Source organism: Centropristis striata, chromosome 12 (assembly GCF_030273125.1).
Source record: "Centropristis striata isolate RG_2023a ecotype Rhode Island chromosome 12, C.striata_1.0, whole genome shotgun sequence".
NCBI lineage: Eukaryota > Metazoa > Chordata > Actinopteri > Perciformes > Serranidae > Centropristis > Centropristis striata.
In genome coordinates, this window is record NC_081528.1 from 17,832,673 (window position 1) to 17,847,168 (window position 14,496).

Below are 14,496 nucleotides of genomic sequence, written 5' to 3' on the forward strand. Positions count from 1 at the left end.
ACCCATTTTTTTGAGTACGTTCTACCTAAATGTATCAAGAATTATATACTCAAATAATTTGGGTAAAGTCTACTTAACCTTTTGAAATAGATTTTACATCTAAATACCTATTACAAATGAGTAATATTTACTCATGATTGTAGAGTATTTGTAGTAGGGGATATTTATTATTTTTACCTAATTTTTTTTAGTACATATTAATTAAAATAACTAATCAATTAATACTTTTTAAAAGTATGTTTGATTAACCCAAAAGTTAATGACACAAGAAGCAATATTGATCCAGTCAATTGCTTTATTAATTGACCATTTTTTAAAATCACATTAAACATTTGATAAGTAGCATTGAGCCCAAAATATTTAACATAAACAAACAAAACGTTTTCCCCTCAAAGTATGAGTTGAAGTACAGTATTACCTGATCAATGAAGAACACACTCACAAGTCAAGTATCTGTTATGAATTAAGATACAATTTAGGTAAAACATAAAGTGCTACACCATAGAAGTTGGTAATGAGACCCCCAAAAAGATGTTATGTGGCAAAATGTTAAGCTAAATAGTTTGATAAAATAAAATAGTGTGCAAATTTAATAAATAAAAGTAAAATTCAATCAAGAGTTAGCACACAAGTGTCCACAATTATTTCTGTCTTAAGATCGAAAACATGTAATGAGTAAACTGAAACAATACTGGTCATGGAATCAGGTTACATAAGCAATCTACCTGAGCAATATTGAAAACATGAAATGTGTTTGATTACTGAACACAAAAAAGAAGCTAAACAAACATACTAGACCAGGCAAATATCTGAGTCGTTTTCCCCTGAGAAACAAAAAGGATGATCTTAGACAAATATTGAGGTGCTGCTTTTCTGAATATGAAAAAAACAAACAAAAAATTATCTAGTGCATAAAGTAAAGTATTTCCAAGTATTTTCTTGCTGAAGACAAAATTAAAGCTAAACAAAACTTTTCTCTAAGAAACAAACAAAAAGAGAAACATTGTCTAAATCCAGATAAATATAACACGGCCCCGCTTCCCAGAAAAAAAAAGGCCAATCTCAATTCACAGGACACATCTCTTCCAATCAGGTTTGAGAATTCATTTGCACAAAAAGGCATCTACAAAATTTCATTCTACAAGCTTACTTTTGAGACTGTGCACCTTCTTCAGCAGCTTTGCTCCATCAAGCTCCAAAATAGTTTCTGGAATACTTCAAAGGTGTATTTCAGACTCTTGGGATACTCAAGGTTCAGAGCGTAAATCAAACCCATCAACAGCATACAGGCCTTGGTTCGATTTCCACATCCGTTCAGTACCTTGTCGCCCTCTATCACGATAGAAACATCCGCTGGATCCACCTCAGCTATGGGGTTATGGATCACGAGCACCTTCATGGTTTGGTCTGTGTGGTCCTCAGCTATGTCCTCCTGAAAAAAACAAAAAACAAAGAATAAGGACTTTTATTTAAGTGACGCATACAAGTAGAGTGCTTATAAGTTGCATTAAAGTGTTCATTGTGAATTTTTTTTTTTAAACCGGAAGAAAAAAGCGGAAATTTAGGTTGATCAGTGATTTATTCAGGGGTTAAAGCAAAAAAAAACAAAAAAAGCATTTTGACTAAAAATGTTCAATGTATAAACAACAGAAGTGTTTCCTATTTTAGGAATAAAACTGACATGTTTCTCTTTTTTGAAGCTAAAGATCTGGGCTGACAGATATGAACTTGCCTCTTTTTAACAAATTTGACCTACAGTAAAGTGAAATTTATTCCTAGTAACAGGTGCAACAGGTGTTTTATATAAAACTTTGAATAAGTTAGAGTATAAAAAAGTCAATAAAGTTAGGGGGGTCTCGGGGAATGTCTCCCAGTGGAAAAATCTAGCTATTCTAACATTAAAATTAAGCTTTTTGCACCATTTTGAGATTAGATAATAAGAAATTATATATTAATTATGACAGTGGAATAAGAAGCCTACTCTACTCTTGACATAAAGCTGCATAAAGTCACATAACAACACAGACATACCTTCAAACAAGTTACTGAAGTTAGAGTATAAACGCATAAGACTGGAGTAACAGATAAAAAATAGTTATTTTGCAAAAATGTACCTTTTACAGAATATAAATTATATGTATACATTTTTAATGCATTGATGTGTTCCTCATTTTATTGTCATTGCTACAGTTGGAACTAATCCTATTTACATAACTGTGGCTGGATACCTTGTGAATTCCCAGGGAAGATATTAAAGATATTTTGGCAAATAGTGTATTCATCCTATTTTTCATTATAAATCTGAATCTGAGAAGTAACTAGCAAACAAACAAACAAACCCAAAGACTTCTATAAATTCATGTAGTACTATATTTTATAACATAAAAACAGCATTTTGCTCGTTGCTGTGTCTGATTGACACAGACAAAAAATATTGCAATTTTGAAATTGACGGAAGTTCGTCATATCGACGGAGAACTTTAATCCCTGTTCATTACAAGCAGGTGACAAACTAAGGCAATCCAGAGGTCTTTGGATATGGGTATACTTAAATAAAAAAACATATTCAGTCATACTCAATCCATTTAATAAAATGAAGTTCTCTGAAATGTAAAAATTGTGTCAGAGTTGACTGTTAGTTAATACCATACCTGGCAGTCTTGGAACAGATCTTCCTTTTGTTCTCCAAGGTACTCGATGAGGCAACTGACAACCACATCCCTTCTGTTCTCAATACTGAGGAACTGCAATGACATGAATTTAAGTTACTACTCATGTCTGCAAACAGTTTTTTGAGTGAAATAAAAAAAAAAAAAAAAGTTGCATTACCTCATTTACAGTGTTGAGTAGAGGCTGCATCCTCGTAGCAGCAGCTCCTCCTTTAGCACGCATCAGCTGCAGAAGGCGTGGTGTGTACTCGTCCAGCTTCAGCATGAATGTCTCCTCCAGCGAAACAGTGGTTATACGCCGGAACTCTTCCTTGATCTAAAAATCAGTTAAGGGAAATAATTCTCAACCATCACAACTTTCTCTATATTTGTAAAAGGCCTGAAACTAGTATCTAGTAGACAAAGTACATGCATTTCATGACTACAAATATATAACTGGTTTAGAAACAATTAACAAAACATCCTTACTTGAGCTTCAGTGAACAGTCCAGGCCATCTCTCCTTGAAGGCCCTGACAGCAGGGCTGAGGGTCACAACCTCCACTCTTCGGAATGAAAAGGTTTTTGACATATTTTCTCCAATTACTTTTGCATTGTTCTTCTTTATTTCGTTGATGAGATCAAGCCTCTCCTTGTCCAATGAGTCCTCATTTTCTCCAACAGGATGCGGAGGGAGGTAATTTACCTCTGCTTTCTTTGGTCTCTTGACATTTTTGGCTGGGGCTGCATCAGTTGGTTTCTTCCTCTTTAATGTGTTCACTTCTATTTCTGGATAGGCATATTTTCGGGATCTCAACTTTGCACGGTAATTGTGCATCTTGTACTTGAGGCGTTTCTGCCAGCCATACATCCCAGCAAAGGACCCCGGCTCTTTAAGGCATGGAAACTTTTCAACAAGGGCTGCAGCAACTGAATTAATTTGCAGACTTGAGGGATAAGCTGAGTACGAGAAAATTGTTTTAGCAAGGTCTTGCATTATGGCCGATTTGACACTTGGATCATGAAAGTGTGTTCCAGAGGTATGATATGTTTTGTTTGACTCGGCCAGAATAAGTTCAATATCACGGGAAAACTTTGGGATCACAAATGGCACTGGCCAAGGAGCAGAACGGCATGATGCAGGAAGAATAATTGTGTCCTGGGAGCTAGACGATGCACAATCTTCGGCAAGGGAGATGTCCACTTCACTCTCATCTGCAAGGCAGGAACCCACTGAACTCGGTGTAGAGGAAAGACCCGATTCATCTACTGGAAGCAAGTCAAGGGTGATCGTCGTCTCTTTTCGTACCATTTTCACAGTGGCCTTGTCATGCAGGTCAGCTGTTGAGGTGACACTAAAATATTCACTGCCAAAATCTGTGTCTTCATACAATAGTGCAAATTCCCCTTGTAAATGGAATGTCTCAGTGATAACTGAGATAAAATCATCCAGTGTATCAGGAATTCCTAAGGGCAGCTTCAACTTTCGTATGTCATGTTCTTCAATGATTACTTGCAACTGGACTGACATCGTTGCTTGGAGTGTGTGTTTTCTTCAGCTGGAGGGAGAGAGAGAGATGGGAGAGAGAATAGATTTCAGTTTGTTAAAATTGTATAAGTCAAATTGTATAAGCACAATAACTGATATGGCATTATACCAAAATTATTTTTTTAACTGTGTTGAAAATGTAAAACCTACTATGAAGTGCAAATGAAGTGTTTTAGAGAAACCATTCGACCATCTGCTGTATTATATGCAGCTAAGGGGTATGCATCTTTCATTTCTTTCACGTTTTCATAGATCCTGCTGTAAAATCAAAAGAAAGAAACACAGAATATTTGATTGTTAAAACTTTAAGATTTAGAAAAGATATAAAATAGCCTAATGACAGTTTGGCAAAACAGATAAGCAGCATGTTGATGCACGGATATTACACACTTGCTGCGTATTTACATTAAGCCTTTGAATTGGAGACTCGTGGTTTAGCTTCTAATAATTGAGTAAAATTATTTGAACCTTAACATTTGCCCAGAAGAAGGCAACACACACAGACTCGAATGAGTTTTAAGGAGTTGTTGTGCTATTTGGTTGACAACGTGAAATAAACACTGCATAATAAGTAACGTTACTTCACCTCCTATTGCTGCTCCGGTCGGACAGCTGTCCGTTCAGCGTAAACATCAGCCTGTCTCCGTAACTCGCGACGTACAGAGCTGTTTGTTATGAGCGGTATCAACTCTCTAAACACCTGTTTCAATGTTTCTCCCGTCTTTCTGTGTTTGTATCGTTGTACCGTGCTTAAAGCTAATGCTGGGTACATAAAACTAATGTGCATCACTTATTTGTGTCCCCGAGAACCCCATGCCGTATGCTGTAAAAAAGAAAAGAAAGAAGCGCCACCATAGTAACGGTGGCAACAGTGGACGAGTCCGACGATGGAGTCCGACGAGGGACATGCAGTGAAAAATGCGAGATTATGCCGTAACAATATGGGCCAAGTTAGTTAGAAAACGAAGTTTACTGTAAGCGTATCCCCCAATTAAACATCATATCATATCCACTATGTAGCTAATTTAGTTTAGAAATCAACATTCTTACTAGCATCTTCATATTGCGTTCCAGAAGAATCTTGCTTGTGCTCAATTAGCCGTAATTTCGTGTTTAATACCGAGCGTTCCCTTTCAATCTTGCGACATATCAGAATTATACATGTGTTCACATTGTCATTCATCAAAAGAAACACAGTTTTATGATCTATATCAATCTTACCTTCCACCACGATGCCAAACCACAACCGGAGACGTCCCACCAACCAACGGTCCACATCAGAGAAGAAGTGACCACGCATGCGCACCCTTCAGTGCACACCCAATATATTTGGGTAGATATTATTCAGTTTATTTGTGTGGAAATTGTTACTGTTGAAAAATGGGTAAAGAAGGTAAAATGTACCCATTATAATACAGTTCACTTGCTGACCGATTTTTTTGGGGTATAATTTAGACAATTTGTATGGATTATATTTACTACCCACAAAAATCCTTTTTTATAGTGCAGGTAGGAGTCTGCAGGAACTCTCCACCTGTCACACTAACAACTACATCACCCATGAAAATATTGATAACATATTGAATTAGAGGAGCTAAGGAATCCATTGATCCACGGAATCTGAATGTTTGTCCGCAGAGCAGCAATTTCATTGTCCTGAGACCATTTCTTAAAAACTTGACCACATTCTATAAAATGACCCGTTGTGACCTTTCGGATATACAGTCATGGAAAAAATTATTAGACCACCCTTGTTTTCTTTAATTTATTGTTCATTTTAATGAAATAGTCCTCAATTGTCTAAGCTTTCCAGTCATACCCAATTTATGTAATTCCATGACAGTTTATGAAAAAACATTAAAATACAATAGGCAAAAATAACACATCTATATTGCATTCAAACCCTACATGGTAATGATTCCGCTTTTTATTCTGTGATCACTCAGCACTGTCTAGTCAAGGATCCTCCCTTGGTAGGATCCTTCCTTCAGAGTCGGGTCCTCCACAGGCGAGGCCAATGTCCTTTCACTGGTGTAACGCACAAATGGGACGCCCCTGCTCTGGTAGGAACTGGTAGTGGTTCCACCAACGGGGAACAAGAAATGCAAAGAGTTTGGATTGCCTTGGACAAACAGGTGGCAGAGCCAGGTGCCATTCATTGGAAGAGCACAATGGTCGTGAGTTAGCATATGCCTGTATCAGGGTGTTCAAGTAGGTAGGTGCAGTACTGGAGACAACTTTATAGGCCAGCATTAGAGATTTAAATTTGATGCGGGCTGCAACAGGTAGCCAGTGGAGCTGGATGAGCAGCGGTGTGACATGTGGCCTTGTTGGCTGGTTGTAGACCAGGGACACAGTCGCGTTCTGGATCATCTGAAGCAGTTTTACTGTGCAGTCTGGCAGGCCTGTCAGGAGGGCGTTACAGTAGTCAAGTCTTGAGATGACGACAGCTTGTGTCGAGAGTTGAGTGGCATGTTGAGTTAGGTAAGGCCTGATTTTTCTGATGTTGTAAAGTGCAAAGCAGCATGACCGGGCAACTGAGGCAACGTGACTGGAAAAGGTGAGTTGATCATAAATCATCACACCTAAGTTTCTCACCACCCTGGTGGGGGCAAGACACAAACTGTAATAAATTATTCTATAGTAATTTCATTTTACTTAATATATTTGATCAAATGTATTAAATATAAATGCGTCCTTGATTTTGAGGCAGTTGTTTAAGTAACTTTAATATAAAAACGTTTGAGATAGAATCTACTTATGTTGATCACATTAAATATAATCTTTATGTGTATGTAATTCTAAATCAAGAGAATTTTGAATGAATCCAACACAACAAAATAAGTCACACGTCCTGTTAAGTTGTTATTAACTCAACTTGTAACGTAGTTAGATTTAATTAATTATATTCTGTGCAATCTGTTGCCTCAATTTTATTGAGTAGCTATTGATTATCTTTTTTTTACAGTGCACGGAGTCAAATGAGTCCTTACACAGAAAGTATTGAGACGTGTGCATTGCATGATGAACACCAAGGCCGATCATCATTGAAATTTTCCAATTAATTCTTCACTTTCGTCTGTAAAAAAGTACTTTGTCAGAACTGAAACACTTGATGTCGTGATGTCCACTGCAGCTGCTTTCATCACGTCCTTACATGTGGCCGATCTGTACACAGCACCACAACTGTTTCCTTGTTTGTTTATTTGAGTTCACATACTGTGGCTGAGGGTTGGTGGTTCGATCCCCGACCATGGCAGCCTACATGTCGAAGTATCCTTGAGCAAGATACTGAACCCCAAATTGCTCCCGATGCTGCGTTCTTCGGTGTGTGAATGAATTCCCAATACTGGCAGGTGGCACCGTTTAGGGTAGTCTCTGCCACCAGTATGAATGTGTGTGTGAACGGGTGAATGATGGCTGTCTGTAGTGTAAAGTGCTTTGAGTGGTCGCAAAAGAGACTAGAAAAGCGCTATATAAGTGCAGGTCCATTTACAATTTACCATACTGCAGCACAACTCATTTCAGCCCTGTCCTTCATCAGAGCTTTCACAGTGTTTTCCTTCTTTTTTTGTTGTAATGTAATTATCCTTTTCCTGTGGTTTTAATACAAACTTCCATAAGATTTGTTTGCAGAACAAGCAAACACTTACATTTTATTGAGTTTATATTTAGTCATTTGAATGTATAGAACTCCACACAAATGTGTCAAGAAGAGATGTAGAAACTGAGTTACAGTACAGCATCACACAGGGCACACAGGGCAAAACAATCAAGTGCACCTCAAGTCATTAGCAAAATCATTATGCTGTTAATTGATGTCAGCACTCAGAACCTTGGAGGTTTCCTACAGTGTTTGGTGTGGTTTGTGTTCAGTGTGAATTAATATTGATGTCTCTTACCTCAATGCCATAGCCATACTGCAACAAGATATGTTTAATAATTTTAATAGATTCTCATATCTCAAACAAACAATAGAGTTTTTCAAAGATATCTCCAGAGGGATGGAGCACAGACCAAAGGCCAACAGCAGCCATTTTAGCTTCAGCATCATTATTGGCCTCGTATCCCAGATCGTGTTACTACCACATTTTACTTATTTGGCTGGCCTTAGTTACTTTCCACCACTACTCACTGGTAGAATGCATATCAGTACATTTACTCCAGTACTGTACTTAAGTCCAATTTGGAGGTACCTGTACTTGAGTATTTCCATTTTATGTAACTTTGTACTTGTACTCTACTACATTTTGAGGCGAATATTGTACTTTTTACTCCACTACATTTAACTGACAGCCTTAGTTACTTTTCAGGTTGAGATGTAACATAAAATAAATGATCAATTCATAACAGTAAATTAAGTAATTAAATGTCCCTAAAGCCCTGTCTTTACACAATTAAAACACTGCTATATTTAGAACATATAAAACAATCTGAGTGGGTCCATTCTGCATAACGAATACTTTTAATTTTGGTACATTTTGATGCTGATACTTTTGTACTTTTACTTCAGTAAGTTTTGAATGCAGGACTTACTTGTAGTGGAGTAATCTCACAATGTGGTTTTAGTACTCCCAGTGAACCTCTGGGATGCCTACCATTCTAGTCTCAGGGTCTTTGCACAGCTCATATTTTTAGTTCAAAATTATTAAATGTTTAAAAAATACACGACCTCACGTTGTGCTAATCATGTCTACACATTTGTGTCGATAAAGTTTTCGGAAAGGGTCAAACTTGCATTTTTGGCATCTGTCAAAAAGCTTTGGACAGTAAGTGGCCTAGAGGTTGGAAATTGGGCTTGTAACTGGAGGGTCACCGGTTTGAGGACTGAAGTGCCCTTGATCAAGGCACCTAACCCCACCACACAGCTCCCCATAGCGCAGAAATAGCTTGTTCTCTAGTCAAAAATGTTAAAATAGGTTGTGTGTAGGCAGCGAAAATCCGACTATTTCACCGACTGCAGCAATGTGTCTGCTGCCATCTTGCTGATGTAGTAGCGCTTGACGGTGAAGCAAAGTTAAGTGCTTGGTGCATGGTTGGCGTCCCGTGTGAAAACAAAAGTAAACCATTTTTAACTTAAGTTACGTTGTTTACGCAACTTGTTGTAGTCAAATCACCCTTGTAACTTCTTCACTTCTGGCATTAACATACATTTATTTATTATTTAAACTGTCTTATATAGCGCCTTACCAGTACTGATGTACCAATGAAGCCTCATGAACCATTTGCTTTATTTTCTGGGACCACTAGATGGCACCCTTGGTTTATTGAAAGAGGCTAAAGCAATGATAATCAAGTGTGTTTTCAGCCTTTTGTTGAACAATAAAATTAAGAAAATGGTTCATGAGGCTTCATTGGCACATCACCACTTACAATACACCATTACAACATAAATCCACAGAAACGGCAGCCTTTTTTACAACCGTGAAACGTATGTGTGTGCTATTTTTAGAACATGCTGCTGTACCGTGAGCAGCGATACGTGCATACATGCCGTAATTTGTGCAATAATGTGCTGCCCACTCCACCTAAGCATGGTGAGCTCACTGGATGGGTTAAATGCAGAGGTTGAATTCCCCATTGTTGGATTAAGAAAAAGTAATCTTTAGTGAGTTGTTTTACCACCCAGAGCCACTGTACATGCAAACCTCATCATCCAAAATGTGAATAAAGTTACTTATATACACTTACAACTGAATTGCACACTTCAGCGACTCAAGCTGCTCATGACAGCGGAGCAGGGAGCTGCATGTTAGGCCCCGTTTACACTAGGACTCTTGCGGGTAAAAACTACAAAATATTTTATGGGAAGTGCCTTTCGTTTAGACGGTGACGGCATTTTTGGGGCTTAAAAACGCAAAAATCTGAAACCACCCTCCAGAGTGTAAAACTGTAATCCGCTCCAACGTAGCGTGTCCGTCTACACTGCCAAGACACAAAACTCTGCTCAGATCTGCTCTGTCTGCCCTTAGTGTCTCACAAACTGTTAGTTACTACACTTTTCTTGCTGTCAGATCTTGTTGGAGCATGTTCAATTCAGAGTAATCATAGCAATGATGCTGAAATGATTTCAACCCAAGCTGCAATTAACCAGAAATACCTCTCCAGGCTCCAGTACAGTGAGTCTCCACAGATCTGGGGAAAAACTGGCCAAAGGTTTTCAAATATTTATTTTACTTTAGGCTCAAGTAGAGTAAATCCAGCACAAAGGCCCTTCATCTCAACACAATAAATCTGGAAGACAATGATAAACTGCAAAAACATTCTCTGAATTGAAGGAATAAACTATTGAAGAGTAAAATATTTATCACATTTAGTGTGATGTGAGGCAAAGCTATTTTAAGATTTCATGCTGTGTTTTGTACGCTTGAGGCCTAGATTTATAAATAAATAGTACCGTATTGTTTATATGTACAAGTGGGAGGACTTGGGTGTCTCTCCCTAAATATGGGTCTTAATTGAATCACTGAGGTGTAATTTATTTTTTCGTTTCTTAAAATAAATAAAATACATATATATAATTTTCTTTTATGACAGAAAATGTTTTGAATATGTGCACAAGTACGGCATTGAGGAATGTCTCTCCTCCCTCCCAGATACTATCTAACATATTCACATCTTTGGGGTATTTAAAAGAAAGAAAATAAAAAAACAGCCCATGTTTCCTTCCTCTGTCCCAGTACTTCTGCTGGCTGTGAGGAGACAGCTCAATGGTTTGGAAACAGGGTAAATGATCCCCCAGGGTGATTGGAGAATAAAATACTGGAAATACTGTGATGTAGGCTACTGGGGGGACACATTCTGAAATGCATAGAGTTGCAGTTTTATTAGATTAACTGTAATAAAAGCCTATCTGGAAATAAGTTTTGCACAGGCACACATGACAATGAAACCGTACAGAACAGCCTCCACTCATATGTCTCTGTCAGTTCTGCTCTGAAAAGGTACCAAACACAGAATGCTGATACACTATTCTGAATGGAAACCATGCATTGGCATTTTCAGTCAGTATTTAAGTGCTAAATAAAATGATTGAAGTTTTGTATGTCTAAGAGTTGACTTGGAAAAAATCGAACAGTTCAACCGATTATAAAGACAGACATGAGCTCATGGATTAAAGTTCTCCGTCGCTATGACGTATTTCCGTCATTTGGAGTTCACAGAGAGCACTTATGAGATCAGTAGCCGTGTTTCCTTTAGGGTAAAGAGTGGCCGCTGGGAAAGTTTCAGGCCACGCCCTCAACTGAAATGAATGGACAGATTTTTTTTGCAGTGCAAAAATCCTTCTAGCCTAATTTAGAATGTTGAATTTCTTATGTTATGTAATTGTTAAATGGAAATGTTTCTTTGTTATGTAGTCTCTATAATCTCAGCAGTGGTTGGCCTACCCATCATCCCCCTGGTTAGAGTACTAATATTCATTGTTAGTTAGGTACCTAATTGTTGATGTGATGTTATACATTGGTTAACTGTATTGTAATTCTTATGTGTTTTTCTGTTTATCATTTATAGAAAACCATAACCGTCAAGCCTCATCTCCTATTGCTCTAAATGTGTGCATAGTGACAATAAATGGCTTAAACGGAAACATCAGTTGTCCCTGCTACATTCTTATCAATGTACCGTGGTGATGCTTGACCTCCAGTGAACCAATCTTAGAGATAGACTCTAAAATACCATTGGCCGTAGAGTGTGACAATATGTCAGTAAAAATCATCTAAAACTTTTTTGTTCTCCGATCGACATTGATCTTATTAATCACCTCTGTGAACTCTGAATTCTGTTTTATTGACGGAGAACTTTGATCCATGTGATATTATTATTATTATTATTATTATTATTAAATCTTATTTTGTTTTAGTTTTTTTCCCTCGGGTGACTTGGCGCTCTAGGTGACCGCCTATATCTCCCATTTGCATTTCCATGCAAATTGAAGCAAAATAATGCCCAAATGGAACAAAAGTTGGGAAAACATTGTTGTAACAGTCTTAAATGGCCTGTAGTGTTATGTTTTTACCTTAACTTGCTGCACCTCAGAGCATCACGTTGCAAAAAAGACTGTGAAGGGACACTTCACAGAGCGCAGCCATGGAGCCACTTCCTTTGTCTTCTTTCCAAAATAAAAGCCTTCATGAGTTCTTTACAGTCTAGTCACACAAGGTTTCACCTTTGCTTCTGTTTGAATGTGCAGCCCCGATAAAGAGCTTTACTCAATGATTGACATTACCACGAGTCAATGACCATTGGGGGGGCACACAGGGTGGCCAATCAGATTGCAGGGGGGTGGGGCCCCCCGTGCCACCATGGAAGCACCACCATTGGAGTACCGGAGTACTTGATCAAATTTGTTTAATGCCAACCCTGTTCTGTGACCCTAACCAAGTAGTTTTGTCTTCTGAAGTAAACATTATCGTGTGAACATGCAGGTTTATTTTGAAAAGCCATTATGCTTGAAACTAGTGAGTGACAAACTGTCCTTGACACATCCGAAACTGAGAATGCATTGGATGAACACAGTGTTCAGTGGCGTATATATCAATGGTGCAACCAGTGCAATTGCACTGGGGCCCAGACACCGTCAGGGGCCCATAAAAGAAGGGAAAAAAAGCAGCTGTCCAGAGTTGCCATAAGTGCAATAAAAGACAGGATTGACAAAGGTAACACAAAGGGTTAAAAGACATTGCCTGCAAGAGTTAAAATAAAGCAAAAAAAGGAGGGCTATTTAATAGGAAACTGAGGGATTACAAGGGGACACTAGCACTTGCAAGAGGAAGACGTTAATTGAAGGCAAGAGAAAGGAGGTGAGTCTTCAAGTGAGACTAAAAAACATTCAGGGACTGCGCTGCACGGATGTGGAGGAGGAGGCAGTTCCAGTCTGGGGGCTGCTACTGAAAAGGCTCTGTCGCCCCCAGACAGCAATCTTCGTGTCTGAGCATGGAGGCAAACCAGGAAGTGCCTTAAGCTGCATTCTACTCAAAATTCCAGCAGGGGGCGCTAAGTTTGGCTGCAAAAACATTCTGTCCATTAATTTCAGTGCAAAATGAGAAAACTTCTCACTTGATTTATTACCTAACACTATGGTCTCAATCACTAGTAAACAATCTTCTTCAAGACAATTTGATGTTAATAGTTTAAATAATGGCCCCATTTAGAAGAAAATAGAAGATAAAGAATCATATGATTTGGGGTGTGGCTACCTTTGATTGACAGGTCACTTATGAGACGAGCCGTCATCAGGAGAGAAGCAGAACAATGAGTATCCACGGCAACGTGTCAATAAAGTTATACATAACGTTATATAGATATTAAAAAGGACGTTTAGCGGTTTGTTCTTATAACTTTGACCCTTTCACTGTATTTTCATTTAATGACAGTTTATTTGAACGTTTTGTAAAAATGTAAAAATGTCTTGTTCAGTGTTTGCTTGGACTAACAGACACTCCAAGGAGTTGCTGCACAGTTTTCTGAGGTCAGTAACGTACATTTTGTTTTTGTTTTTTGCTAGCCAAAACTAACATCACAGTTAATGCACCAATTAATGCTAACATGAATTAGCAGCGACTTCCCTCAGTCAGGTTGAGGTGTAGAGAGGCTGTAGTCAGTGATCAGATCCCTCTCGCTCCGCCACAGTCCAGATATGGTCTGCTACCCATATCGGAAACAAGATGCCGGCGCAAGATGGCGACAAGTGTGGGACAGGCCACAAACCAACGGGTGACATCATGTTGACTACGTCCATTATTTATATACAGTCTATGGTCACCCCTTGTTTTTAACCTGGACCTGACAGTAGTGCTCTGGAGGGGATGTGGTGGTGCAGAAGGTCAGACAGGTACGTAGGGGCCAATCGTTATTTCAGCAGGAGCGTAAGCAACAATTAATTCTCCACAACCTTTCCAAATAAGTTGTAAAAACCAGATGTGAAGTCCTGTTACCCTGGTTGATGTCTGTGAGTGTGTTTGACAGCTGACATCATTTCAACAATCCACTCTCTCATAACAGTCCATACGGGAAAATCAACTGCAGGTTTCCTGCAGAGCTTTCTTTGTTAGAGGTTGTGAAATACAAACCGTATTCTTTGTGTTGTCAAAAGTAATTCACAGGGACAGGAATGTGAGGAGACACACACACACACACACACACACACACACCGAGCGTAGTGATGTTGGGATGGATATGTGTCATGGCATGTATATCAGCTGTGACTCTCTGACTGCTTTGGCACCTGTCACTTTCTTTCTTTCATTCATTCTTTTTTTCCATAGTTGTCCTGTTCTCTCCACCTTTATTTAGCCCTTCT

The 14,496-nt window shown here is 38.5% G+C and overlaps 1 protein-coding gene across 1 annotated transcript; it reads right to left on the reverse strand.

Moving 5' to 3' along the window:
* Positions 1-322: 322 nt before the first annotated feature.
* On the reverse strand, positions 323-4,038 carry LOC131981650 (uncharacterized). The gene is made up of 4 exons (XM_059346038.1): positions 3,138-4,038; positions 2,830-2,985; positions 2,652-2,744; positions 323-1,432 (listed from the first exon to the last, which is right to left on the reverse strand). Exons 1-4 carry the CDS (start codon positions 3,957-3,959, stop codon positions 1,172-1,174), a joined length of 1,332 nt encoding a protein of 443 aa, XP_059202021.1. The 5' UTR covers positions 3,960-4,038; the 3' UTR covers positions 323-1,171.
* Between the last annotated feature and the right edge of the window lie 10,458 nt (positions 4,039-14,496).